The following is a 27,790-nucleotide window of genomic DNA, read 5'->3' as shown; positions in this document are numbered from 1 at the left end:
TTATATGATATCCTGGTCTGGCACCATTCACATCGTGGGCCTTACACTCCCAAAATAACATGTAGACTTGGAGTTTTTCTGCAGTGAGAGGGGTTGCTAAGCTGCCCTCACTCTCTCCCACTGGACCCCCTTTTTTGGCAGGGCATTAGGGATTGGACCTAGGGTCTTGTGCATGTTAGACAAGCACTCTGAGCTAACACAGCCCTCTTTTTATTTAAAAATCTTAATATTGGGGGCTAGAGAGATGGCTCAGTGGTTAAGGGCACCGCCTGCTCTTCCAGAGGTCCTGAGTTCAATTCCCAGCAACCACATGGTGGCTCACAACCATCTATAATGGGATCTGGTGCCCTCTTCTGCAGATAAAGCACTCATATACAATAAATACAATTTTTAAAATCTTAATATTTATTTTTATTTTATTAAAATAAAATACTTTATTTTAATATTATTTGATTCATATTTGTGTGCCTGCATGAGGGATACCATCCATGTGTATACCCTGCAAAGACTGGAAGTAGGTGTCAGATCCCTGGGAGCTAACATTTCAGGCAGTGTGAACCACCCTGGAGGGGTAGAGGAAATAGAACACAGGACCTCTGGAAGAGCAGTGTGTGTTCTCAACTACTGAGCCAGTGCCACTTTTAAAGAAATTTTGAGACAGTCACACACACTAAGCTTCCTGAGCTGGCTTTGAACTTCTCATCCTCCTGCCTCAGCCTCCTTAGTCTGAAGTTAAAGGCCTGGACCACCAGGCCTGAATATCAGGCCCATTTTTAATGCCTGATACCCATTGACCAGGCAGTGTACCAGTGCTCCGATGGCCTTGGGTGAGAAGACAGAAGTTTCTGAAATAGAGCAGGTCCCAGGCCTTGGCTTCAGCAGCCCCGCTCTGAACCCTGAGATCAGCTTGGGGCCAAGGTGACAGCAGTCGTATCCTAATCCAGAGCTTTAGGCCAGGACAGCCATCAGAGTGTGTCTTCTCTGTGCCAGGCCCTGGGCGGCATCAGGCTCCCAGGGACATCAGGAGGAAGGCTGGCCCTGTCCAGCACAGATGGCTCCAGAAGGCAAGGTTGTAGGAGCAGCTGATCTCGTCAAAAATAGCGAGGCCCAAAATAAACTGGTCAAAATGACAAACTGATCGAAATGAGGGATCGGCCAGAGCACTGGCAATGGTTTTTGAATTTTTAGACTCTTGAAGAAAATGTCACAGGCCCATGCTGGACTCCTGTGACGTGTGTGTGGCTGTGGATCCTGGACCTGAGTGCTCACTGAGGTTTCACGTGACCATTATTACCACAGCTCTGGTTCTGAAATAATGTCACAGAGCACTAAAAAGTCTACTAAGTCAAAGTCACTTTGAAGGAAGAGACTTGGGAAGTTGGGGGCGGGGAATCAGGATCCGGCAGAGAAGGGCTGAAGATGACGCGCCCCATGCCCTACTCCAGTGAACAGTGATGGCACACGTGGCAGCAAAACGGCTTACATGGTAAAAATCCGTCCAAGTGTGACTGTGAGCTGCAAGAAGTCACAGCCTGGTGGCTGGAAATGCCTCTTCAGACCCATTTGGTTTTTAAACAATTCACTTAGGGCTGGAGGCAGAAGAAAGTTTGGGGAAAGAGCCCGCAAGATGGTTCAGCGGGTAAAGGTGCTTGCCACCAAGCCTGATGGGCTGAGCTTGGTCCACCAAGCCTGATGGGCTGAGCTTGGTCCACCAAGCCTGATGGGCTGAGCTTGGTCCACCAAGCCTGATGGGCTGAGCTTGGTCCACCAAGCCTGATGGGCTGAGCTTGATTGCTTGGGCACAGGTGTTGGAAAGAGAGAATCTTCTCCCCAGATTGTCCTCTGATTTCTACAAACTCTGGCATGTGCATGCTTCCTTTATTTCTTACACACACACTCTGTCTCTCTCTGCATGTGTGTGTATGTGTGTGTGTGTGTATGTATATATATATATATAGTGTGTGTGTATGAATTCACATATATTCATAAGTATTTATGAATCAGTTGAAAAAAAAACCATTTGGAGAGTGTTGATAAGCAGGCCCATCGGAGCTGTGGGAACGGTGCAGAGGCTGAAGTACATGTGGACCGTTGTGAATGCTGACATGGACACCTCTCCTAGGGTATGTCACTGCGTGTGACATGGAGAGCTCTGGAATCAGATGCAGCATTTCATACTATTTGCATATTAAAACAGCCATCAGCTAAAGCCATATGCATGCCTGTGCTTATGGAGGAGAAACGTCTAGAATACCACATGAATAACTGGTGGCCTCAGAGAGGGAACTGGGAATGGCCATCAAGGGGGACCTCAGAAACACTGCTAGGATTCCTTCCTTCCTTCCTTCCTTCCTTCCTTCCTTCCTTCCTTTTTTCTACCTGAGAATTGGTTGGGTTTTTTTTTTTTTAAACAAAATTTCAATCATTCCACTTTACCAATAAAAACTCGGGAGCCATATGCTGGGGTAAAATCCTGCTAGCTCAGAGAGGCAGAGAAAGTACCCAGCTGACCTTCCTCTTTAGCCAAAGTCCCAAAAGGAATGCTCCTTTCCCACGCCACCTCAGAAACACCCTCAAACTGAATGTCCCTCCCTTCTGCTTCCTATGTGTCTCTCTCTATCCATCCTCCTGACTTCCTCTTACTCTCTTTGGATTCCTCCTCTGTTCACTCCCTGTCAACTGGTTGTTTGCTCCACTTCTTGACCTAGGGTTGAGTTTGTTTAATCCTGCTTACAATATTCAAACAGAAAGCTCTTGGATTAAATAAAGGTATGTGCTAGGGCACCACAACTACAAACAGGCTTTTCCAGTAAACAACACAATCTTTTTTTTTTTCAAAGATTTATTTATTTATTATGTGTACAATGTCCTGCCTGCACGCCAAAGCCAGAAGAAGACAGCAGATCTCACTGTAGATGGTTGTGAGCCACCATAGGGTTGCTGGGAATTGAACTCAGGACCTTTGGAAGAGCAGCCAATGCTCTTAATCTCTGAGCCATCTCTCCAGCCCAAACAACACAATCTTGGGGTTCACAGTGGGATCAAATATCCTGCAACAAGGAATGTATTTGCTTGCAGGACAGAGGAAGCAGTTCAGGCGGTAGAGTGCTTGTCTGCCATGCCGGGAGCTCTGGGTTCTCTCCCCAGCACGGCATAAGCCAGGTGTGGTTGTACATGCTTGTAGACATAAGGTTATTGTGTAATTCAAATGCTGTTTTCTGTAGCCCCCATATCTGGTTGCAGTTCTTGTTCTGAGAATCTCCTGTCTCGATGTTATGTAAACACTGATCCCCACTTGTCCCCTGACATGCCAATAAAGCAGTTTGCAGCCAATCGCTGAGCAAGGGAGAGAATAGGGCTGGATTTCCTGCCAGTCAAGGGAGGAGGAATTAGAAAGAGGAAGCAGGGGATTCAACCAGGGGGGGTAGGTGATGGGAGGGAGGGGATCCAAGAGATATCAGGAGAAGGAGCCGGAGTGGGAAAGCTGCAGAGTGCTCTGAGATATACGCTGATGGGGAGGCCAGATTAGTTTAGAGGAAACCAGATTAGCTTAGAGGGTTAAGAATAGAGTGATAACTGCTCAGTTATTGTGCTGTGAAGCTTGTTAGTAAACAAATCATGTTTATCATCCCATTACTTAGGAAGTGAGTTATGCAGTGATATCTTTTAAAAAAGAAAACAGAGCTGGGCACGGTGGCGCACGCCTTTAATCCCGGCACTTGGGAGTCAGAGGCAGGTGGATTGCTGTGAGTTCGAGGCTAGCCTGGTCTACAAAGTGAGTCCAGGACAGCCAGGGCTACACAGAGAAACCCTGTCTGGAAAAAACAAAACAAATCAAAGAAACAAAAACACAAAGAAAAAGAAAACAGAAAATATTCTATTTCATAATTAAAACTACATAAAAGTCAGGCATAGTGATGCATGTCTATAATCCTAACACTTATAAGGCTGAGGTAGGAGGATTCATATTAAAAACCAGCCTCGGATGTATAATGAGTTCCAGGCCAGCCTGAGTTACATAGTGAGAACTTGTCTCCAAACCAACTAATTGGGCTAAGGAGACAGTTCAGCGGATAAAATTCTTGCACACAAGTGTGTGGAACCAAGTTCAAATCCCCTGAGACCCATGTAAAAGGAAAGATTGGTGATGTCTGCCTGCAATCCCAGGGTTCCTATGGTAAGGTGGGAGGTAGACACAGGAGAAGCCTCAGATACTTCAGGGCCAGCTATCTTGGTGCACACAGCAGGAGGCAACAAAAAGGCCCTACCTTCAACAAAGTGATAGGCAAGGATCAACAGTCGAGACTGGGGCTGGAGAGATGGCTCAGAGGTTAATAGCACTGGCTGCTCTTCCAGAGGTCCTGAGTTCAATTCCCAGCAACCACATGGTGGCTCACAACCATCTATAGTGAGATCTGGCGCCCTCTTCTGGTGTGCAGGGGTATATACAGGCAGAGCATTGTATACATAATAAATAAATAAATATTTTAAAAAAGAAAAAAAGAGAGAAGATCTGCTGCCCCAGCACTCCTTTAAAAACAAACAAACAAAACAAAACAAAACAAACAAAAAAACAGTCAAGACTGTTCTCTGGGCATGGAGAGATGGTTCAGTGGTTAGGAACACTTGTGGCTCTTGCAGAGGACCCAGGTTCAATTCCCAGTACCCGCATGGTAGCTTATGACCACTCATAACTCCAGTGTGAAGGGATCTGACATCTTCTTACCTCCACAGGCACCAAGCATGCACATTGTACACATACATACATGCAGGCAAGACACTTATTCACATACAATGAAATAAATAACTTTAAAAAATTGTCCTCTGAGCTGGGCAGTGGTGTGGCATGCCTTTAATCCCAGCACTCGAGAGGCAGAGGCAGGAGGATTGCTGTAAGTTGGAGGACAGCCTGGTCTACAAAGTGAGTTCCAGGACAGCCAGGGCTGTTACACAGAGAAATCCTGTTTCAAAAAAACAAAAACCAAAATAAAAAAGAAAAGAAAAGAAAAATGTTCTCTAATTTACACACACACACACACACACACTGTGGTATGTGTGCACTTGCACACACATCTTACACATGCATACATATACAAAACAAACCAATCAATAAACCAAACAAACCTACAAGTCATTTTTCTTCCAAGGGCCAAACCAGTAGTAGCCCTATTGATCTTGGAAATGCATTATAAATCTCATAAAGTCTCTTAAAATAGAGAAAAAAAAAAACCTCTTCAAATTCAGAAATGAACAGAAATGCTGGAAGTCACATGGCATGCCTCAAAACCTGCTCATAGGACACACCCACTCATCAGCCATGAAATGGCAGTGTCTATGGGTGCCATTTTCCACTGAGCTCTTTTTTTTTTTTTTAAGTGTTTGAGACAAGGTTTCTCTGTGTAGCCTTGGCTGTCCTGGACTCACCCTGTAGACCAGACTGGCCTCGAACTCACAGTGATCCACCTGCCTCTGCCTCCCGAGTGCTGGGACTACAGGAGTGTGCCACCATGCCTGGCTCACTGCGCTGATTTTATTTGGTTCCAGCAGGCCAGCTGTGAAGGTCTGGGCCACCTGGAGGTGTAGACCCATGAGCACCCTTTTCCCTGTCTGCAGGTACTACCTGTGCCTGCAGCTGAGGGCAGACATCATCACAGGCCGCCTGCCCTGCTCCTTTGTCACGCATGCCCTGCTGGGCTCCTATGCCGTGCAGGCTGAACTGGGTGACTATGACGCAGAGGAACATGTGGGCAACTATGTCAGCGAGCTCCGCTTCGCCCCAAACCAGACCCGGGAGCTGGAGGAGAGGATCATGGAGCTGCACAAGACGTACAGGTGAGAGCCTGGCCCTGATAACGCTGCAGCCCTCACATGTTGACGAGCTAAGCTCCGGATGCTGTGTCTGACATATGCCGCCTGGCACTGTTCCTTACCAGAGGTGCCTGGGAACAGGTCATTTCCATGAGGTGGTGCTGACTGGGACCATCTGTGTGACTGTCAGTGACCGCTTGGATCTCAATTTCTTGAGTTCCTGTGTGGATAAAATTCCCCGTCCTGGACTGTTCTGTAACTTGCTATGTACACCAGACAGGCCTCAAACTCACAGAGCTCTGCCTGCCTCTGCCTCCGAATGTTGGGATTAAAGGAGTGATCCACCGCCATCCTGGTAAACTCTATACAAATGTATAGAGGTACCCAGCATCTTTGTAAATCCTATACTTGAATTTTTTAAAGAAATATATTATTTTAAGTAACATTAATATATCACTTCATATACTGCTTTTAAATACTTAAATGTTTTTCTCTTAACTCAGAAATATAATGATGGTGGCATGCCCCTGAGTAAGGGTCCTGATGCAGAGGTTTTGGTACATATTTCAAAAGTGTAAACGCAGATGCCAACGTGACTGTGCCACTCGCTAATCTGGGGGTGTTGACCGGGCATCTCACGCCCCTGCGCTTTGGTGTGTTCATCTATTCAGCGCAGTGCTGGTCAGCATGCCCCCATGGAGCTGTTAAGGAGGCCGCCGCGCAGATATTAAAGACATGCCACGTGTGGGCTCGGCGCTGCTATCTGTCATTTGGGGCATTTGTGTTATTCATCCCATACTCCGTTGAGTTGTTGATTGCGTATTTGTTGAGTTGCTGATTGCATAGTTTGTTCTGGAGTTGGACGATAATTGGCCAGATGTGTGATCGTCGGCTAGTGGCTGAGCCTCTGCAAGCCCGGGTTTCACCTATAAATACACAGATTGAGATGACGAGTGGTGCTCAGCCGTGGGTATTTAGGACAGCAGAGCTCGTCATATAGGATCTTAAGCTCTTTGGGCCGCAGGCATCGAATGCCCATAACAGCACTAAGCAATTGCAACAGTGGGAGCACGGTCCGCTGCCGTTTCTCAGTGTCTGCTCTGCACAGAAATACTACCGGCCTGGGATCAAAAAAACGATCTGTAGGGTCCTTTTAAGCTGGGAGCGCTTTGGGTTCCCAGCTCAAGGTTGTCATGGGAACGTTCTAAAGGGTACAGTGCCACACCTACAGGAAAGACTGGCGATATCTCATCCCTATGCATGGGGGTGGGTTGTGTGCCGGGGGCCCCGCATCTGGTGAGGAAGCCCAAGACCAATGTGGTGAGTTCATCTGTGGGATGAGCCTGCGAGGTGTGATGGATGCTGGGGTCAAAGATGGCAAGCAAGTGTCGTCCGAGATGAGATCTGCACACCAGCGATGCTGGGTTGGCAGTGACTGCACGGAATCCTACTGAGTAGGACACGGGTAGTCATGGCCACCTGGACATAGGATGAGGGTACCCTGCCTGACACTGGCCATTCATGCCTGCCCTGGATAGCAAGGTGCCCTGGGAATTTGTACGAGTCATAGTGATTCACAGAGAAACAGATCAATGTGAGCTTTGCTCAGTGCCGCCAGCAATCATTGTAACTCTTGGAACTTAGAGCACGTTGACATCTGGCATCCGTGAATCCCACGCAGAAGCTCCGAGGTGGACAGGGAGCAGGAAATGGAGGCCAGAGGACGTGAGAGACAGATTTGCGTTTGAATCCCAACTCTGGAGCCACATTGCCTAGAGTTAAGGCCAGACTCTGCTCTTACTTAATAGTAATGTGCTCTTCAGCATGCTAATGAACCTCCCCCCAGCACTGGCTGCCTCATCTGAGAGCAACACGGGCCTCACAGACTGAGCCACCGCATGTAGGTCAAGTTCCCCAACAGTAAACAGCGCCGTGACGTTGTTTGCCCTGAGTGTGACCTGCAGCCTGAGCTCCCCGGCAGCCAGGGCAAAGATGGAGCTGGATTTGGTCTGAGGACATGTTTCTTAAGGGAGATTAAGTGGCCCCTGACACTAGATTGTCGTCTGAGGCGGGTGATTGGGAGTCTTTGGGTGATTCTGGTCAACACTGTCTTCATCAGTGGTCTCCCAGTCATAAAAAAAGCAGGATTATAAACTTCCTACTTAAGTTGGTGGGGACTGAGCCAAAAACTCTCTCTCACTCTAGCTCTTGTCTGCTTCCTGGACCAAAGAGTCTGGACTTGAGTGTTGCAGGGAACGGGACTGGAGGACTGAAGTAGAGACGCGCTCAGTCCTGTCCTGAGGGCGGAGGGGAGGGCCTCGGGCAAGACTTGCCCACCTATCTTTCTGGGCTGGCCAGTTCTGGTGCTGATGCCTACAGCCAGCTGGGTGCAGCCTGGGCCTTTGCCACGTCCGCAGCCATCACTTTCTTTCCTCAGGGGCATGACTCCCGGAGAGGCAGAGATCCACTTCCTGGAGAACGCCAAGAAGCTTTCCATGTACGGAGTTGATCTGCACCACGCTAAGGTACTAGCAAGCCCTTCACCTCGGGTGCTTCCTGGGGGAGCTACAGCCCTGCCCCCCCAAAGCTGCGGTCTGGACTGCTTTGCCTCCGACTTGGAACCTTTGGGGCTCTCACCTCGCAAACCACTCTCGGACCTTTATCCTCTCCCTCTTGGGTTCGGCTTCCTCACGAATCCATTTGTGCCACCGCTTGGTTGGGTACCTGTGAGAGATAGCCTGAGGCCTTAGCTTATTTTTGTCACGCTAGTGTGTGGGACGTGGCCCTGCCATGAACATGTTCCTGAACGGTTGGTGAGTGGGTGGGTGACTGACAGAGCAAGCGACTGAAGGATTGAGTGGCGAATGGATGACTGACTGAGGGTGAAGATGACTAAATGACGGCGGGAGGGAGAGGGACTCCGGCTTGTTCCTGGGGCCCATTACAGGAGGAGCAGGGTGTGGCCGGCTGCCCCTGCCAGGCTCCAGAACTCCCGTTCCGTGCTCCCTCCTTGTGCAGGACTCTGAAGGCATTGACATCATGCTAGGCGTCTGTGCCAATGGCCTGCTCATCTACCGAGACCGCCTGAGAATCAACCGGTTTGCGTGGCCCAAGATTCTCAAGATCTCCTACAAGAGAAGTAACTTCTACATCAAGATCCGGCCTGGGGAGGTGAGCCTGGCCCACAGCCCCCCCCCCTTCTTTCTTCACCCCTACCTACACTCAAGGGTTGACTGACCCTAGAAGAGTGGATCCCAGAAGCTGGCCTGGGTTTTTCCTACCCAGGAACCATGAACACGGTTCTGGGGCTCATGGAAGATGGGGCTCCCTCCTCCCTGCCTCTCTTAGTCTCTTTGTTGACTTTACACCCTGGACATGTGAAGTCACATTTTGTTTATTTGTGTGTGTGTGTGTGCACATGTGTGCAAATGTGCTGTGGTGCGCATGTGGAGGCCAGAGATTGGGTCATATGGACATTTTTCGGTAGTCAGTTTTCTCATTCCACCATATTGGTCCTGGGGATGGAACTCAGGTTATCAGGCAGAGTGGCAAGTGCCTTTTTTGCTGAGCCATCTTGCCAGCCTGGACATGTGCTTTCAAGCAACATGTGTGCATGTGAGCGTGTATACTCACACGTCTACTTTATGAGCCAAAATAGAATGATTATCACATGGACTCAGGCTACACAGAAAGGTCAGCAGTCATGTGCATGCCTAGATTTGCCTGTGTGCAGTGGTCCACTGTGTCTCCACACCAGGACACACACACACAGGCATGTGAGGACACACAGTATGTATGTACACAGAGGTATGCATCCACACCTCTTACCCTTTGAGCAGTCCCATCGAAAGCCCTACTGTTAGACTAACTGTGACCCACCTGGCGCTCCTCACCGCTGGGCCAGCCACAGCAGCCACTGTCTGTCACCTGTATCTACGTTGTCCCTCTTATTGCTCTCCCTGCCTCTGTCCCTTAAGTCAGATCCTGCCAACCACTGCCATCTCCTGCAGACACACACCAGCCTGCCACCACTGTAACAAAATACCTGATACAGTCTGTGTATAGAGAAGAAAGGTTTGGGAGGGTTAGTCTATGTGTGATTAACCCATGGCTTTGGGCTCATGGAGAAGCGGCACACGTAGCAGGAGGGGGCAGGAGGGGCAGGGTGGCCACGCCGTGGTCAAGACACAAAGTAGATACGGAGTACAAAGACACCACAATGTGACGGCACACCCCAGTGTCCTAAAAACTCCCTGTAGGCCCCACCACTTAAAGGCTTCCACCACCTTCCATTCGCACCACACTGGGGACTAAGTGTTTAACACCTTCACTTTTAGGGACATTGAAGACCCTGGCTATATCATGACCCTGGCCTTCATGTGTCTAACGAGTAGACCTTTCTCTGACTGTTCACCCCAAGCCTGTGGTCTTATTTATTTTATTCTTTGTGTGTGTGTGTGTGTTTGTACATGAGTGTGTGTGTGTTTGTACATGAGTATGTGTGTGGTTGTACATGAGTGTATATGTGGTTGTACATGAGTATGTGTGTGGTTGTACATGAGTGTGTATGTGGTTGTACATGAGTGTGTGTGATTGTACATGAGTGTGTGTGTGGTTGTACATGAGTGTGTATGTGGTTGTACATGAGTGTGTGTGGTTGTACACGAGTGTGTGTGTGGTTGTACACGAGTGTGTGTGTGGTTGTACATGAGTGTGTGTGTGTGGTTGTACACGAGTGTGTGTGTGGTTGTACATGAGTGTGTGTGTGTGTGTGGTTGTACATGAGTGTGTGTGGTTGTACACGAGTGTGTGTGGTTGTACATGAGTGTGTGTGGTTGTACATGAGCGTGTGTGTGGTTGTACATGAGTGTGTATGTGGTTGTACATGAGTGTGTATGTGGTTGTATGAGTGTGTGTGTGTGATTGTACATCAGTGTGTGTGTGGTTGTACATGAGCGTGTGTGTGGTTGTACATGAGTGTGTGTGGTTGTACATGAGTGTGTGTGTGATTGTACATGAGCGTGTGTGGATGTACATGAGTGTGTGTGTGGTTGTACATGAGTGTGTGTGTGATTGTACATGAGTGTGTGTGGTAGTAAATGAGTGTAGGTCTTATGTGATTGTACACGAGTGTGTGTGCGTGGTAGTACATGAGTATATACATGTGTGTGGTTGTATGTGAGTGTATTTGTGAGTGTATATGTGCACGTGTACACACATGTGTGTGCATGCACATGTGTGTGCATGGGGGGGAGGTGCAAGGTTGATGTTGGGAATCATGTCTCATCCTCGGTTCTTCTTCCACCCATTCAGCGAGGCAGGGTGCCCCCCACAGCCAGAGCTCACCTAGCCTAGCTAGCCCGATTGCTCTGGGACCCTCCATCTTCCCCCTCCTCGGCTGTAATTGCAGACGGCCTGCCACACCCACCTGCCCTTTATGTAAGTTCTGGGGATGTGAACTGAGGTCCTCAGCCCGTGAGGCAAGCAATTCACCATGGAGCCTTCTCCCCAGCACAATTTAATTATTCTGAGACTTCCTACTCCCTAGAATCTTCTGTGCTGATCCCTCCGGTCTCTCCGGTATCCAGCATTAGACCGGTTATAGAAAAGGGCTCAGTCCACCCCGTTTACACACATGCACAGGCAGAAGTTAAACCTGCCTGAGGAGGGGGTGCGTAGGTGGGTTGATGGCAAGTGTGGCCCAGGCCCTGCCTCTTACCCACCCTTGTTGGCTCCCCAGTATGAGCAGTTTGAGAGCACCATCGGCTTCAAGCTCCCTAACCACCGCTCAGCCAAGCGCCTGTGGAAGGTCTGCATCGAGCACCACACGTTCTTCCGGTGAGTCGCCCCTGGGTGGAGTGAGAGCCACAAGAGGCCACGTGGCCTGGGGGGGGGCGAGCAGGAAGAGGAGTTAGCATTAGCGGCAAGCCCCCCTTTCCCTGAGTCTCCCCCTTCGGACTGTGGAGTATTGTAGTTAGCAGGACATTGGAATAAAAAACCTGATGTGCCCATTCGACCTCGGGCCTGGCAACGCAGGTTCTGATGCCTTACGTCTTGTCTCCATTTACCCTGTTGTAGGCTGGTGTCCCCAGAGCCCCCACCCAAGGGCTTCCTGGTGATGGGCTCTAAGTTCCGGTACAGTGGGAGGACCCAGGCACAGACACGCCAAGCCAGTGCCCTCATCGACCGGCCCGCACCCTTCTTTGAGCGTTCCTCCAGCAAGCGATACACCATGTCCCGCAGCCTTGACGGAGGTATGGCCAGACTGGAGCTGCGGTGACAGTGGTCCTCAGGGGAGCCGAGGGCTGGGAACGCAGCAGGTTCCACGGAACAAACTGTGGTAGTCGTGGTGGGCACTACTAAGGTTCGCACTGGACATGGTGACCCACAGGCACTACTGCTCCTGGGCAGTTCAGCTCTGTCCCACCAGGGTGTGACACAACCCTCAGGACTTCTCTGGGATATGATCTTGTGGGGCCTTAGGTTCTGCCATCTGAGTTTCTGAGCCTCTGTTCAAGAAGCTCTGCGGTGCATAGGTTGGCATTTTGCCAGGAGAGTGACATCACGTGGTTTACATGCAGGCAAGAGGATCTGGTTGGACCCAGGCCTTTCCTGTGTGCCCCATTCCTAAGCCAGAGCTAAATGGAACTTAGGTTAGAGGGGAAGTGGCAGCAGAGGTTAGCCTAGAGCTGGGGGAACTTGCCGGGGACAGAAGCCTGGACTCTGGGTCTGAAGACTATGCTTCTTGTTTTGACATCCTGAAAGGACACCTATGCGACCTTCCCCTCTTGATGCCTCAACTTACCCTCTGTCAAATGGAGGCAGCAGTTCCCAGGCTAGCCCCTAACAGAGCAATGCAAATCAAGCCAGGCAGTACGCAGGAGTTGGCTCTTTGCAGAGGGAAATAGCCCTGAAATTTCATCACGACAGGGAAGTTGGCATCCCCCCTTCCCCCACCCCCCACCCCAGAGCTGAGGACCAAACCCAGAGCCTTGCGCTTGCTAGGCAAGCACTCACCCCTGAGCTAAATCCCCAACCCCTGGCATCCCTTTTTAATAGAGGCCAACCCCAAGGATAATATGTGTGCTGTGGTTGGCTTCCATGAAGTTTTTGAGATTTTTGTTTTTGTTTTTGTCCCAGCTTTTTTCCTACTAAGATGTCTTGTGTTGTACTCAGGGCTTGGTGTAGTCTCTAAGCCTACCCTTCTTCTATTCAGAAAAGTATTTTACAATTGTGGCAAGAGAGATGGACATTAAGGAATCCCTTTGAACTCTTGTTAATTTACAGAGAAGGTGTACTGTTTGTAGGCTTCCACTGTCTCGAGTAAAAGCTAACCTTCTCAATATTGCTACATAATTGATATATAGGGAAAAGGACCACAACCCAAACAGTAACGTTTGCTCGTCCAGCACTGATGGAAGGCTCACTCTGGACCAGGCAACTCCCCTAAGTACTTCTATACGTTAGTCTGCTTGGTCCTCACCTCATCCTTCTGGCGTAGATACTACTTACTGATGAGGAAGGAAACTGAGGCCCAGACGGACTGTACGACTTATCCACTGTCACACAGTCAGGAAGGGTGAGATTGCAGATGCTGTAGGAATTAGGAAAGAGCCCAAGGCTGGGAAGCCGCTCCTGACTCTCCAGCTGTGGGACCAGGGCGAGCAGCGGGTTGTAGCGGGGAGGAGTCGCCTGGTGTGGCTAAGGCAGCGGCTGGCCTGGCTTCTGACGGTGCACGGAGACTTGCCTTACGCAGTCGCTCTGCCTCCTCTGCCCACTTTAGCGGAGTTCTCCCGCCCTGCCTCCGTCAGTGAGAATCATGATGCAGGCCCCGACGGTGACAGGCGCATAGACGATGCTGAGTCAGGGGGACGTCCATCAGAGGCCGAAGAAGGAGAGGTTAGGACGCCCACCAAGATCAAGGAGTTGAAGGTAGGAGGCTACTGGGTTGCCATGGTAACTCTCTTCTCCAGGGGACCAGGCGGGTGGCCCGAGGCTTAGCCTTGGCCTCCACATGCCCTGACTGTATCCAGGCACCCTTGCTGTGGGGCACCACCATGGACAGGACCTTGGCCTGGACGTGCAGAGTAGGGTGGGGAGTGAAGGTGGAGGTGTTGCCCCCTTTTTTGCCCAGGTGCTTACCTCCTGGGAGACTCAGACACCCTCTTGCCTCCTCTCTAACTGTTGTCTGACCCTGTCTCCTGTCCTCTGAGCATGACCAGGTCACCAATGGCCTCAGAATGGAGTATAGATGTATTCTTTCCCACAGCCCCACCCCCACTCTGTGGACATACACCCCCCCCCCCGACCCTGTGTATATATACATACATGCTCCCACAGGCACACACAGCCCAGCCTCACAGGCATCCACTTTTGGACCTCTACACCCCAGCCTTAGGCTCACGCACAGACATGATGACAGCATGTTCACATGCACAGGCTTGGCCACACACACGCCAGGTGTGGCTTCCTTGGCATTGCTAAACAGTCCTTTCCTGTCATTTGGTTCTGTCACGTGGACACAGGTCCTCTAAGCACATCCTCACTGCTGCAAGCACGCGTGCAAACACACACACATACACACACACACACACGTGAGTGTTACTCTACCCACTTGACCCCTCCTTGGCCTTCCTGGGATAGCTACCTGCTTCCTACACTATGCCTTCCCCGGACTACCTCATTACCTTACGGCAGCCTAGCTGCTTCCTCGGCTTGCACTGCAGCAGTGGGGCTGGGCGTGAGTGCGCAGGGCTCCCTTGCTGGATCAGGCTGCTTGCGGTGTCTCTAATCTGTTTGTCCTACTGACCCTGCTGGTTCCTTTCCCTCCTGCCATATCCTACCAGCCGGAGCAGGAAACCACGCCAAGACACAAGCAGGAGGTACTGCATGGCCCTGTCCCCCACTAGATAGCCATTCGGATCCCCAGTTCAAGTGTCACCATCTCATCCTGTCCCTGGCTCGTGTCCCCGGCACCACCTCCCCCTCCAGCTTTGTTTGTGCTCACCTTCCACCCCCTCTTCCACTATCTCCCTGCCCACTCCACTCACGTCTTCAGCCCCCAGGTCAGATTCTAGTACCATCCGTGTGCCCTCCCCGCCACTCAGTGTCACTCTTTGCTGGGCCTGGAAATCTATGCTTGTCTCCCCCTCCCCCTCCCCTTCACCTTTGCTCTCCCCCTCCCCCCTCCCCCCTCCCCCTCCCCCCCTCCCCCTCCCCCCCTCCCCACATTCCCCCCCCCCCCCCCCCCCCCGCTCCACTTGCATCCACCAGTGCTTCCGGTCCTGCGCTTCCATTTAGCTCCCCCTTCCTTAGCTCCATCTCTCACAGTTTGGCCACACCTCCATCTCATCTGTGTTCTTCGTATCTCTTGACAACCAGATGTGAGGGTGGGGCCCCGGGTGGGGAAGGAGGGAGGACCCTCAGCCCACATCTGGCCTGCTCAGACTCCAGTCCCTCCTCCCTCCTGAGGAGGCCGCTGACGCCTCCCTGGACACCTCCTCCTGGCTCATTCTCTCTTCTCTGCTTCCATCAGCTTCCGCCGCCCACCCCCACCTTCCCTCTCACGGCGTCCAGCTCTCTCTCTCTGGGTCCTTCAGCACAAGAGAGGCGGTTTCTTCTTGGGCTGCTGAAAAGCTGGCCTTAGCCAGGGCCCGGCAGTGGCACACTGAGATGTGCACTTCAGCCCAGCTCAGCTACTGACTGGGTCTTAGGAAGGCTCCTCCTCGGGCCCTGATCTCCATCTACACCACAGGGCAGGCAGAGTACCTGTGACTCTAGCTGTACTTTGCCTTATTCTTATTCAGGCCTTGACACTCGCCTCCTGGTTTCTCCAAGGCCTTTTTGCTCTAGGAATCCCAGGACCCAGCCACTCTGCAGCTTTTGGGAGCACAGCTCACCCACAGGGCCTGCAGTCTCATTGGGGGAATCATCCCGGGTTAAGACCCGCTGACCACTGAGGCCCGTGCTTACCCACTGGGCCAAGTCCATTGGATTTGACCTCTCAGATAGATACTTCTGTGGTTAACTTAGCCTGGGAGGAAGGCCTGAGGCCCAAGCAGGTGCCTGGGGAGAAGGCAGAGGCCTCAGTGGGCCTGGCTTTCTTCCTGAGAAGGTGTGAGAGCCATAGTTGAGTCCAGGGGAAGATGGTAGCCTTATCCAAGGGCAAGCTTATCTTCCGGGTGGCTCCCTCAAATAGCCTTGCAGATAGGCTCTGGGCTGCCAGCCCAGTCCTTCTGTCTCAGAAACAAGCAGATGATGATCACCATGGCGTGGACTCACGTGTCATAGATTACTGAGGAACATGTAGCTCTACTTGACTCATTCTTTTTTTTTTTTAAGATTTATTTACTTTATTATGTGTACAGATTTCATTATAGATGGTTGTGAGCCACCATGTGGTTGCTGGGAATTGAACTCATGACCTTTGGAAGAGCAATCAGTGCTCTTAACCTCTGAGCCATCTCTCCAGCCCTACTTGACTCATTCTTGTGCCAGGCCTTGAAGCTCATCTCTTCCTCCTAGTCTCAGATTTCTTGTTCCCACAGGAATCTTACTTCCACCCCAGTATCCTGGTCTCTCTGATGCTATCTGACTCTTTCTACTCTTGCGGAGTCAGAGCTCAGATGGCATCTGGAAGGTTCTGAGTGGTGGAGAAGGCAGTGGCCCATGACAAAGAGTTCTGCATAGCCTTTCCCTGGTCCTGAGTAAGGGAGCAGGGCCCATTTTTCTCACTGGTCCAGCTTAGGCATATCTTTATCCCAAGCCTCCATGGGCCTGAGCAGTTGGATGGGGCCTCAGAAACGCCTAGACTACTAGACTAAACATACTATTGAGTACAGTGGTCTTGACCAGAGTAGGAGCCAGGATTCAAGGGGGTTCTGGGAAGCCAGCCAGCGTGCCAGTGCAGCTCAGCGAACAGACCAGGGACTGCTCACCCTGGTACCCTCTGCCTGCTGTGTCTAGATCCTGCACAGGAAAGGCATCTGTGTGCCTGATTCCATCTGGGCTCAGAGCACAACGGGAGCCCACCCAGATTTGAGGGTTGAGTGGAGTCGAATGCTATGGGGTAAAGGAGGCTGGGGAGGAGAGGGGGTGACATCATTAGGCTGTCCTCTTTGTCAGTACACCTCTTGGGGTTCATTGTCCTTGCTTCCTTGGCTCCTTGGGGCTGCTGTGAGGGAGACGGGACGGATGGTGGAGGACGGCGGCCATGCCATCCTTCCAGCGTCTTCTTCACCCGCCGGGAGCAGTTTACCTTACTCCTCCGCCCTCTCCTCCCGTGCCTAGTTCCTGGACAAGCCGGAGGACGTCCTGTTGAAGCACCAGGCCAGCATCAATGAGCTCAAGAGAACCCTGAAGGAGCCCAACAGCAAACTCATCCACCGGGACAGAGACTGGGAGCGGGAGCGCAGGCTGCCCTCGTCACCTGCCTCCCCCTCGCCGAAGGGAACCCCCGAGAAAGCCGGTGAGGTAGGTAGCGTGCTGAAGGCCTTGACGGACACCTTGGGTAAAGAGCACAGGGTTGGGTGGGTGTGTGTGTGGGGGGTCAAGTATATGTTTACATTTCTCCTCCACACAGTATGTGTCCCCTTTGTCGCCTATAGGCTGGTGTGGTAGTGAGACAGGTTAGACGGAGAGAGTCAAGTCCGTTAACTGCTGGGTCCTAAGGACCGTCTTAAAACATGAAAGACTCCAAAAACTCCTGGGGTATCTTAGTGTATTCCCCTTCAGCCAAGCAAAGAAAAATGGGCAAAGGGTGTTTGTTAGAAACACAGGGTCCAGCCGGGCCTGGTGGCGCACGCTTTTAGTCCCAGCACTCGGGAGGCCGAGGCAGGCAGATAGATCTCTGTGAGTTTGAGGTCAGCTTGGTCTACAAAGTGAGTCCAGGACAGCCAAGGCTACACAGAGAGACCATGTCTCAAAAAACCAAAAGAAACACAGGGTCCATGACCCCATGTGGAACCCACTGAATCAGTTGTTTGCCAGGAGACAGCCCTGGAAACAGCCTTTTAAACAAGTGCCCTAGGCAAGCCTCTTACATATTCAACTTTAAGAATCCTCAAAGCCCTACCCAGGAGCTAGACCCTTTGGGGCTTTCTGTGAAAGTACAGGGAGCACATGATCTCTCCTGGAAGGATTCTTGGAGTTCACCAAAGTGCTGAGTCCACTGTACAAGCTTGACTGCTCCCGAGGCATTCCCAGAAGGGCAGCCCCCCTTCCCCCCACCCTCCTCATCCCCCCACCCCCATGTCCTGCCCTCCAGGGTGGAAATCCTGGGGGTATTTTCTCAATTGAAAATGATAGAGATAGGATTTGGGGAAATCCCATATTTACACTCCCAGGCTAGTATATTTAGCTCTTGCTGAATCTTGGCAGGATTTACCCCAGTTTCCTTGTAGGCATCTTCTCTCGAGCTGTCGCTCACTAGTCACCAGACTGTGGTCTAGACTTAGGCTCCTACCTCCGTTCCCCGTCAGCTGGGGGGCTCGGAGCTTGTTCCCTGGTCTGTCTGCGGCCCTGTTAGGTGGAGATGTTGATAGGGATGTTATAAAAAGTCAGATGAGCTAAGGCCTAGAGAGGGACCACAGGGCCACTGTGCTGTCTGATCTGAAACCTTGGTGTTCCTTACGGAGTCCCAGGACTCTGCCTTGCAGAGCAAAGCTGGAAGGGCCCTGGAAGCCCTCCCTGTTCAGAGGCCACCTTTTACTGAGACCCAGAAAGACAGAGTGGCGCAGCAGGATGGCTGCGTTTGCTGTGCCCCACATCATTTCTCTTGACATTAACTCACAGCTGACTCGAGGCACGACCGAATCATGCGCAGAGCAGGGACAGTCAGTTGAGTATGTGCCTCCTCTCTAGTGCCTTGGAAATTGGCGATGCAGCCATGATTCAATTCAGAGTACATCTGACTGAACTGGTACCTGCCGTGGGCTGAGCCCACTGGATAACAGAGGGCTTATCTCATGAGATGTACAAATGACACAGCCGGGTCATGCAATCAGGGATGCTCTGGGGGCAGAGAGAGAGAGAGAGAGAGAGAGAGAGAGAGAGAGAGAGAGAGAGAGAGAGAGAGGGAGAGAGAAGGCGAGTCTCTGTGCCTACCAGCAGAGGTGGCACACTTAAACATTATGTCACCATGTTGTCATCTACACATGTATTGATTGGCATTTGTAGTTACCCAGGATGGACACAGCCACCAGATGGTAGGTTGGACAAGCCGCTCCTCTGAGGTCTTCTGTCCCAGTACAACCAAGACTCAGGCTGGACCGTGGGTGTGATGTAGTGAGCTGGTATACAGCACTCCCCTCCTGATCCTTCATTCCATAGGGAAAAACTTGGCCAGAAGGACTTCTCACAGTCCTGAGATGGGTCAGGTGTTGGCCTGGATGCGATTGAAGTGAGATGCAGAAGCTGCCCAAAGGGTGAGATATCAGAAAGGATGGGTGGATGAATGTTGGTGAGCTAGGACCGGAGTTGGAGGGTGTGCCCCACCTGCTGGTGACAACTGGAACTGCTGGCAGAAGGCCCTTATTAAAGATGGAGGTTGTTCCAGCTACCTACTCCCATAGCCCTGAAAACTGCAGTCACCACTGCTGGGAAGTATAGGAGCCAACCTTGGCACTAGGGACCATTTAGAACTGACTTTTAGGCCCCTTGGCATGTATGGGTTCTTGAAGATTTGCAAAACTTGAAGGAGCCATAGACAAGGACTTGACTCTTGTCCTCAGGTGAGTGAAGTTACCTCTGCGAGCCTCATTGCAAAGTCATCTTAAAGGGGACCGGAATGTCACTCCACTGGGAGGTCATTGGCAAGGCTAACTGAAACAGTGAGGACGGAAGCTCACTGCCCCCCGGGAAGTGTTGATAGTTAGTGGAGTCACTGCTGAAGGTGACTAGAGTCCCTGGCCCAACACGGCTCTGTGGAGGACCCTGCGAGGGCACACAACCCAGAGCTCCCAGAACCATCTCAATGCTTGTCGGGCCTCACCCAGGCCACGGGGAGGGCAGCAGGAGCTGGAACCATTCCCACTGGGCACACCCAGGTTTTAGTTTGAAAGGCAGTGGCAGTGGTGTGGGTGTGTGTTTGTGTGTTCCTGTGCACACGTGCATTCCTGAACTCACGTACGTGCGTGTATTCATGTAGAAGCCAGGGGTCGACACTGAGTGTCTTCCTCCGTCACTTTCTACTTTTTAAATTATATTTTTATTTATTTGCGTGTGCATATGGTGTGCCTCTGTGTCTGTTGTGTGTCTGTGTGTACAGCTTTTGAGAGTTTCTCCTTTCTCTAGGTGGGCCCTGGGGATTGAACTCAGGTTTTCAGGCTTGGCAGCAGGCACTTTCACCCACTGAGTCATCTCACCAGCCCCTCTACTTTATTTATTTATTTATTTATTTTTGAGACAAGCCTCTCGCTGAACTTGGAGCTCACTGATACAGCTAGTCTGGCCCGCCAGTGAGCTCTGGGGATCCACCGGTACCCCCATTGCCAGACTTGGGACTACAGATGTGGGTTGCAACACCTGGCTTTTCTCACAGGTGCTGAGGATCTGAACCCAAACCCTCATGCCTGTACAGGAATTTTTACTAATAATGGCATCTCCTCGGCTACTCAAATGCAACTTTTAAAAGATATGGCTGTGACCCCCAGCTACAGGTTCAAACCATAATCCAAGCCCCTGACATCCCGGGAAGGCTTGAAGTCATAGTCTAAGTGGTGAGATTCGAAACTCCCTCGCAATGTTCGTGGGCATGAAGGACAGGCCAGAAGCCACAGGGCTGCCTTTCAGCTGACTACAGCTGTCCCTGTCTCCCCTTCCGAGTGGCTTCTTCCTGACTGAATATACAACCTAACACAATCACGTGGAGCTTACAAAGCTGGACTATTTACAGATTGTGTGTCTCTCCTGCTCTCTCTCTCTCTCTCTCTCTCTCTCTCTCTCTCTCTCTCTCTCTCCCCTCCTTTTGTGTTTCTTCTTTCCTTTCTCCCTCTCCCCCTTTCCTCTGGCCCTGGGGCTCCCCTGCAGGCCCAGAGGACCCAGGACCCTTCTCAGCAGGACTTGGTACCCGGAACAGCAGCAGGCTTGGAAGTGTTCACTCAGAAAAGCCTCGCAGCATCTCCTGAGGTTACTGTCTTTACTTTCCCACACCCCTTCCTCCTGGGCCTCCAGCCCATCCCTGTCTACCCAGGAGGATCTTAAGAAATCCCTTTCCCTACGTGAGGGGAGTAGACCAGATTCTGCCATGGAAATGAGAGCAGAGGTGATCATGTTGTCCCCGTGTTGTAAATGGCAAGTGTCCCCACCCCAGGGATCCATGAAGCGCCAGCCTCTCCCTCATCTGTTACTTACCAGGAAGGACGATTGCAACTATACCCAGAAGATAGAACAACTGGTTGCCTCTAGCTCCAACGGAGGCAAAAACAGGATCCTCTCTAGAGGCAGGCTCTGACCTTGAGTTTGGGATTAGGTGTCCTGGCCTGTGAACGTGTCCTGGCCTGCGATCTTGTCTCCGTTTAGAAGCCTAACTGTAGTCTGTGGGTTAGGACATGGCATTACATCCTCCCTCCCTCCAGCTGTCTACACCCATCTGAGGACATTGGTCTGAGTCTCCAGGAAGTCAAAAGTAGATGTCTTCCTTCCAAGAGCATCCCTGAGATTATAGAGAGGCAAGCCTTCTAAGTGAGGGGGTGTTGTTTCTGAGTCCAGACGAGCATCAAGTCAAGGGTTCTTGGGGTCTCCCATGGCCCCATGTGGATGGAATCCCCACATCCCCCTCTTGCCGAGATTTCACAGTCTGTTGGCGCTGGGAGTCAACTCACAGGGAAGCATTTTTCCATGTAGCCTCTGTGCCCCGCCTGTTGGTGTGGCTTGTGAGGATATAGACCTTTCACATCCCACGGAGAAAGCTTCTGTAGCTGTGCGAGTTATGTTGTGACATACTCCAGACAAGGGAAAATACAAACCACAACTCGCCTTGGAGTCTTCCTCCATGTAAAAATCAAAACGAACCTATCAGTGTTCTCTCCTAAGGGCAGGGAGACAGGAGTCGGCAGCATCCCAGCGTAGGGGACATGGAGATGTCCTGGCATCTGGAGATGGTTTTAGGAACAAGGACAGTGCCTGTGTGGGGAGTGAGCCAGGTGTGCACCTTTCATCAGCGACCTGTCAGTCACATCAGTCTTTCTGTTTCGTCTACAGTCAACAGGATCATTCGTTCCTTTCTGCCTTCCTGTCCCTTCCCCTTCCCCTCCATCCACCTTGCCCCTCCTTCCACAAGCTCTTTCCTTGTGGCGCTGGCTGGACTCAAATCTGTGATCCTCCTGCTTTGCCCTCTCAAGTGCTAGGCATGAAGTTTCCTTCAAATTGACTGAAGTCTGTCTTGATCAGGGGTTCCTCTTGCCACCTGCTGGCCATGGACCTGCACTGCAGCCTCCCTGAGGCCACCGCTCGGGAGGTTGAACCCCTCCCCTGTGCACCTCTTCCAACAGTTTCTCCCAGGAGGTGGGTTCTGGAGACCCCTCTTCCTGGACCACTGCATCTGACCCCAAATGTAATCGAGGGCTTCAGGTGTGGCCTGAACAGCCAGGAACCAGCAGAGCCTTGTCTGACATAAAGCAGAGCTGTCCCCGTCTCCCAATCCTGTGGCTGAAGCAGAGGCAGCTCAGTCAGATGGCAGGAGGCACTCTAAGCAAGGCACTGAGGAACCAGGGGCCCAGGAGAGAGAACAGCATGCGCAACACCTTTCTGCGGATACCCTAATGCTGCCTCATCTTGTGACTCGGGCCAGATGTGGCTTTCCCAGTGCAGTGGTGCCAGCCAAGCTGTTGGACACCATCCTTTAACTGTTGCTTTTTAACCGCAGAGCCCTTGTTTCTTCCCTCATCACTACTGTGTGAACACGTGCAAATCCCCTTATTGGGAGCCTTGGTTTCCCCCTCTGAAACAAAGTTGCCAATTGGAGTAAATTTAATTATGTAGATGAGGCAACCCCCCCCCCCCCCCCCCGCACACACTGCCTGGCATCTAAAAACTAAACATTACCATGCATTTCCTTTCTCTAGAATCTTTCCAGTCTGTGCCAGTTTCCACCCCACACACTATTTATTGCTCATCTAGCCTATTTGCTGCTTGCAGTTGGATTAGGAATATTCTAGAAGGGGCCTCCTTGACCAACTTTGACAGAAGCTGAAATGGAGGCAGCTGACAGAACTTGCTTCCCAAGGAGATGGGAAAGGTCCTTACCTCTGCAGGCTGGCAGAGCACCTCTGAAGTTCCAGGTGTAGATACCTGAAACAGCATCTCAGAAAGCTGTACCAGACTGCCTGTGGACCTCCCCTTCCTTTAATCCCTTTCCTATTGGCAAGATTCTCTTAAGGAGGTCAGACTCCCTGACCTGGGAAAAGTGGTTTGCGGGGTTCCCTGGATCCTTTCAGCTCCTTCAGATCTTATGGGCTTGGCCGACTCATCACCACGTCACAGCCTGAGAGGGAGCCCTGTTTCTGGGAGGAGGCTCAGGCACGCCTCACCATGGAGGTAGTCTTGGGAGCGTGGGAAGGCTAAAGGTCGAAGAACTCCAAATCAGGTCTTGGGTCCTAGGTTCCGGGACTAGGTGGTCCAGTCGCTCTCCTCCCCTAGGTCTAGACTTGGAGGTTGATTTCCGCGTCTGCAATCTTGAAGGCATTGAGTGAAGACCGTGACTTGGAAGGCTCTTTCGGCAGGGCCGCAACTTCCCCAGGGCTGCTCAGTGTCTCCATTATGTGTTTATTGGATGGACTTCCTATGAGCTCTTGTTGGGGGGGGGGGGAGTATTCTCTGGTCCCAAGAGATAAATCCCAATGTTTAAGGCTTTGGTGGTGATTCATTTTTTTGTTTGTTTGTTTGGTTGGTTGGTTTTTTCGAGACAGGGTCTCTCTGTGTAGCCTTGGCTGTCCTAGACTCGCTTTGTAGACCAGGCTGGCCTCGAACTCACATCGATCTGCCTGCCTCTGCCTCCCGAGTGCTGGGATTAAAGGCGTGCGCCACCACTGCCCGGCTTTGGTGGTGATTCATTGCGTCAAAGCTGGTGGGAACGGCTAAAGGACGATTCTGTAAAGTTAGACAGGGTCATGCTCTGTCCCTGTGGCTCTAGGATGCTGTGGTCTGTGGTCCTTTTCTTCTGTGGTGTGATCTGGACAGTTCTTTTGTACTTCTCATGGGTTTTTGTTCGAATTCTCTAAGGATTGGTCTTAAAGTCATTTCTTTGAACCCCAGAATGTTCAAGCTGTTTCAGCCATTGCTCCAACCGGTACCTTCTCTAGACCTCAGTTTTCCCTGGAAGGAGACGGCTCTCGATGTCTTTGGGCTCTTTCGGCTCAATATCTAGGGATCCCTTGCGGTGTGCGTGCCTTCGCCTCCCCCAGTGGGAAGTATTCCGTTAGGAGCGGAAGAGGCCTGGCCCAGGTCGGTCTCCCATTTCCCATTGCTCCTGAGGGGGGGCCTGAGACCCCATCCCACTTTCGCAAGTTGGATCAGTAGTTGAAGAGTCTTAATGGGATGGAGGACTTTGACAGTGATGGGGGCTTTGTCACTCCTTTCGGTTCCTGGCCAGTTCCAGGGTCACATAGTCGTAGTGTCAAACCCTTTGGTGGTAGATTGGTCCCTTCTTACAGAGGGAAGAGGCCATGCCTTCATGTACTTGCTGTTTCATGTTAACTCTTCTTGCTCCAATTGAAACACAGGGCTCAGAGCATTGGGTATTTGTAGAAAGAGTGTACACTAGGCCAGAAGAACTTGCCCTCCTAGCACCACGGGAAGAAAGTGAGGCACGCCTCGCTGAGGTCCTTGCTGATGGCAGACTCTCCAAGGTAGACATTCTGGTGGACAAGTTCAAAGTTGAAGTGGCCACAGAAGACTCAGTGGGAGCCAGAAGAGCGAGCGCTCAACAGCGAGGGGAAGTGATTGCAAGTCCAGAAGACTCTGAGGCGAGAGAGGAAGGCCCAGGCGTCGAGGGGCATCCCGGAGAGGCTACTCAAGCCGCAGGATTCCCATCAGCAGACAAGCTTCTCGAGGGCTCCAAGCTCAAGACTAGGAACCACCGCCTCCCAGATGGCCAACTGGAGAGCCAAGTAGAGCTGAGCAAGGGGCTGGAGGGGCTCCAGACATGGGGAAGCCCTGTAGCCGTGGAGCTTGGGCCAGTGTGGGGAGAGGGTCTTTCTCCTGCATCAGACAAAGGAGGACTCCAGTCCTTTCTGTTGGATCCAGCCCAAGCAGAAGCCAGAGCTGACTCAAGCGATGAGACGGACACCTCCTTCGCAGAGAGAAGCTTCTATCTAAACTATGGAGAGAGAGGCCCTGAAGACCAAGTCTTGCCTCCAGCCACAGAGGACAGAGAAGAGCACCCGGATGCCCCTCCTGGAGACGGGAACTGGCTGGAGCTGGCAGGGGAGCGTTCAGAGCGCTGGGAGTGGAAGTCCTCAGCCCCAAGGGGTCCTGTCCCAAGTTCCAGCCAGAATAAAGATGAAGCCCATATGGCTTCCTCAGAGAAAGAAGTCTGGCCCCCCAGGGACCATGGGAGACCTGGTGACCTGCAGGGAGCTGCTGTGGGGCAGACTTTTGCAGAGGGCTGGGAAGAAGCACAGGAAAGGCTGGAAGGAGAGCTGACCTACCCAATGGCCAGGGTAGCTGAAGACGAGGAGGCCCCAACGAGTATAGATTGGATGGGCAAGACTGAGAAAAGTCCTCCAGCGAGACGGAAGAAGCACCCGCCTGGTGGAGGGGGAGTGGTGCACCTAGATGCCCAGGCCTGCGCCCTTCTGAGGAGCATCCCTCCTCGCGTTAGGAAGCCAGCCAGGCCAGACCAAGGCAGCTTCCTGCCCAAAGAAAAAGGAGCCGTAGAGCCTGAGACAGACAGGGAGGCAGTCACCCAACTGCCAGCCTCCTCTGGTCACACTGTGGAGGACACTTCTCTAAGCCCAGTCCCTCCTGGGTCAGGGGAGCCTTCGGAGTTCAGGGATCCCTTTGGAGATCAGTTCCCTGTGGTTCTCAGATACATCCATCTTCCTGAAGAGAGCCCGGAGCCCAAGGACACGCGAGGCCAACGCAAGCCACCTCCAGTTGCCAGCAAGAAGCCCAGAGTTGTCCCTGAAGGAACCGAGGGGCCTGCGCTCCTGGGGTCCGTGTTTCCTCCAGGAAAGCCAAAGGAGACTTCACACCAGGATAGGGACCAAGGGGGTCCCCAGGAAGATATTAGCAAGACCTCAGTGGCTAACAAAATTCGGATATTTGAGACCCATGGAGCTGAGCCTTGCCGAACCGGTCAAGGTGAACTGAGGGCCCTTCCACACGAGCCGCCTCCACCTCTGGAAGCTTCCCCAGGACAGATAGAACAACAGCAGCGGAATAAACTTCTAGACTTGGGCTTTGTCCAACTCCAGCCACCTGGGGACTTGGCCAGCCCCAAAAGTCCCCATTCTTCTGTCATGCCTCTGGCTGCCCAGCACAACGGGGAGGACACCTCCGCTCCCTCCCACCAGGAGAGACGCACAGAACCAGAGCTCCTGTCCCCCGATTCAGGCTGTGAAACCACGCTGGAGGAAGCTACTGGGGTAACTGGCCACACGAGCCTCCCCCCCCTGCTCCCACCACGCCCCCATGCGTGGAGGCTGACCGCATGCTCCGTAGCTTCTTAGAAGCATGCTCCGGCGGCCCCTCATCATTCCTGCAATGGTGCTGCTTGTTCATCCCTAGAAGGTCTTCTCCTACGTGGTCCTGAGATAACCCAGGCTGAAAGATGGGGGCCATCTGCTAAGCCCTTGTTAGCTTGATAGATTCCCCAGCCTTTGCTGTGACCTTGTGTGTGTGGGGGGGGCCGGGGGGGGCGGGGGTCACACAGTGGCCGCAGAGAAGGTTACTGCCACCAACAGCAGATTACATTCTTGCTTTGCCTTGCTCCTCCCTGGTTTGCTTGGCTTATTCAGTGGTCTCTCTAATATCCTCTCCCGTCCCTGGTGTCCTATCTGGTGGAAGCTGACAGTCCAGAAGTTTCCTCCACTTGGCTTCCTCCCTCTCCAGCTTCTTTCCGCCTCCTTAAAGACTAACTGTCTTCTCTAATCCAGAACAAATCCGGAGATGCGGCCAGGGAAGAGAAGAGCTTCTTCAGCCGCTTAGCGCCGCACACCCCTGGGAAGGGGGGGCATCTGAGATTCGCCAGCCCTCTGGGCTCTCAGGTCTCTGCAGTCCCTCTGTGCCCCGATGACTTGGTCATCTTCTTTGGGATGCATTACTCCTTAGATCGCCACCTGCTCTAGTAGCAACCCACCCCCCACCCCCCGCCCCACCCCCCCACCCCCCGCCCCACCCCCCCCTGCCCCCCCCCTGCCCTCCCCATGGCTACTCTCACTCTAGCTCTTCTGGAATGTGTTCCTCACACCTCTCAACCTTCCAGAACCTGGCGCCCCTTGGAGGCTGGTTAACAAGTGAATCTCTGAGTTCTTTCAGAATAGTGCGTGGGTGTTAACATTGGCCTAAAAAAGCAAAACAAACAAACGAAAAGGCACAAACTAAGCACCCCTGCAAAAAAAAGAAAAAGTAATGCACGTGTGGTATTTAACCCCTGACAGGCCAGTTGAGAGGTATGTATTTAGGACAAAATTTGCTGGTGCTTCTCCTTGGGCGTTCCCTTGGCCTGCTGTTGTCACTTACACTGATGGGGCCAGATCTTCCTCTCCAGGGTTGCCATAGAGTTCAAGGTGGCGCTGGTGTGGCTCCCAGCAAGTTGGAGTCCGGAGTGCCTGGACCAGTATTTCTCTTCCTCCTGGTTGATGCTGCCCCTCCCCCAGAGATTCAGTGCAATTGACAGGCTGCTGGCTTCCTCCGTGTTCCTCAAGCTGCCTCTCCCAGGTTCCCCTGGCTCCCTGGCGTTCTTCCTCAGTTTGCCTCTCAATGCCGCCTGCACGGATGGGCCTGTGGCAGGCCTCCATCCCTGCCTTTTCGCACAATGCTG

General features: G+C 52.1%; 1 protein-coding gene and 1 long non-coding RNA gene across 15 annotated transcripts in view; one reads left to right on the top strand and one right to left on the bottom strand.

The window, feature by feature from the left end:
* LOC311594194 overlaps nt 1–27,790 on the bottom strand; it is a 522,815-nt gene that overhangs the window by 289,129 nt on the left and 205,896 nt on the right. The gene's annotated exons all lie outside the window — the stretch shown is intronic.
* Nucleotides 1–27,790, top strand: part of EPB41L1 (erythrocyte membrane protein band 4.1 like 1) — a 130,669-nt gene that overhangs the window by 83,112 nt on the left and 19,767 nt on the right. For 5 of the 14 annotated variants that reach the window (XM_084775644.1, XM_084775643.1, XM_084775642.1 and 2 more), the window contains 11 exons: nt 5,614–5,832; nt 8,246–8,333; nt 8,827–8,979; nt 11,549–11,646; nt 11,887–12,062; nt 13,592–13,740; nt 14,655–14,690; nt 17,098–17,280; nt 20,836–20,934; nt 24,528–26,393; nt 26,904–27,014. In XM_084775644.1, the coding sequence (XP_084631770.1) occupies nt 5,614–5,832; nt 8,246–8,333; nt 8,827–8,979; nt 11,549–11,646; nt 11,887–12,062; nt 13,592–13,740; nt 14,655–14,690; nt 17,098–17,280; nt 20,836–20,934; nt 24,528–26,393; nt 26,904–27,014 (3,178 nt within the window). The remainder of the gene's footprint in view (nt 1–5,613; nt 5,833–8,245; nt 8,334–8,826; nt 8,980–11,548; nt 11,647–11,886; nt 12,063–13,591; nt 13,741–14,654; nt 14,691–17,097; nt 17,281–20,835; nt 20,935–24,527; nt 26,394–26,903; nt 27,015–27,790) is intronic. The other 9 variants (XM_084775637.1, XM_084775636.1, XM_084775647.1 and 6 more) reach the window with 5 other exon arrangements.

Source organism: Acomys minous (genome assembly GCF_964271855.1).
Source record: "Acomys minous genome assembly, chromosome: 3".
Taxonomy (NCBI): Eukaryota; Metazoa; Chordata; class Mammalia; order Rodentia; family Muridae; genus Acomys; species Acomys minous.
Note: the sequence above shows the minus strand (reverse complement) of the source record. Positions and strands in the feature narration are given on the sequence as shown.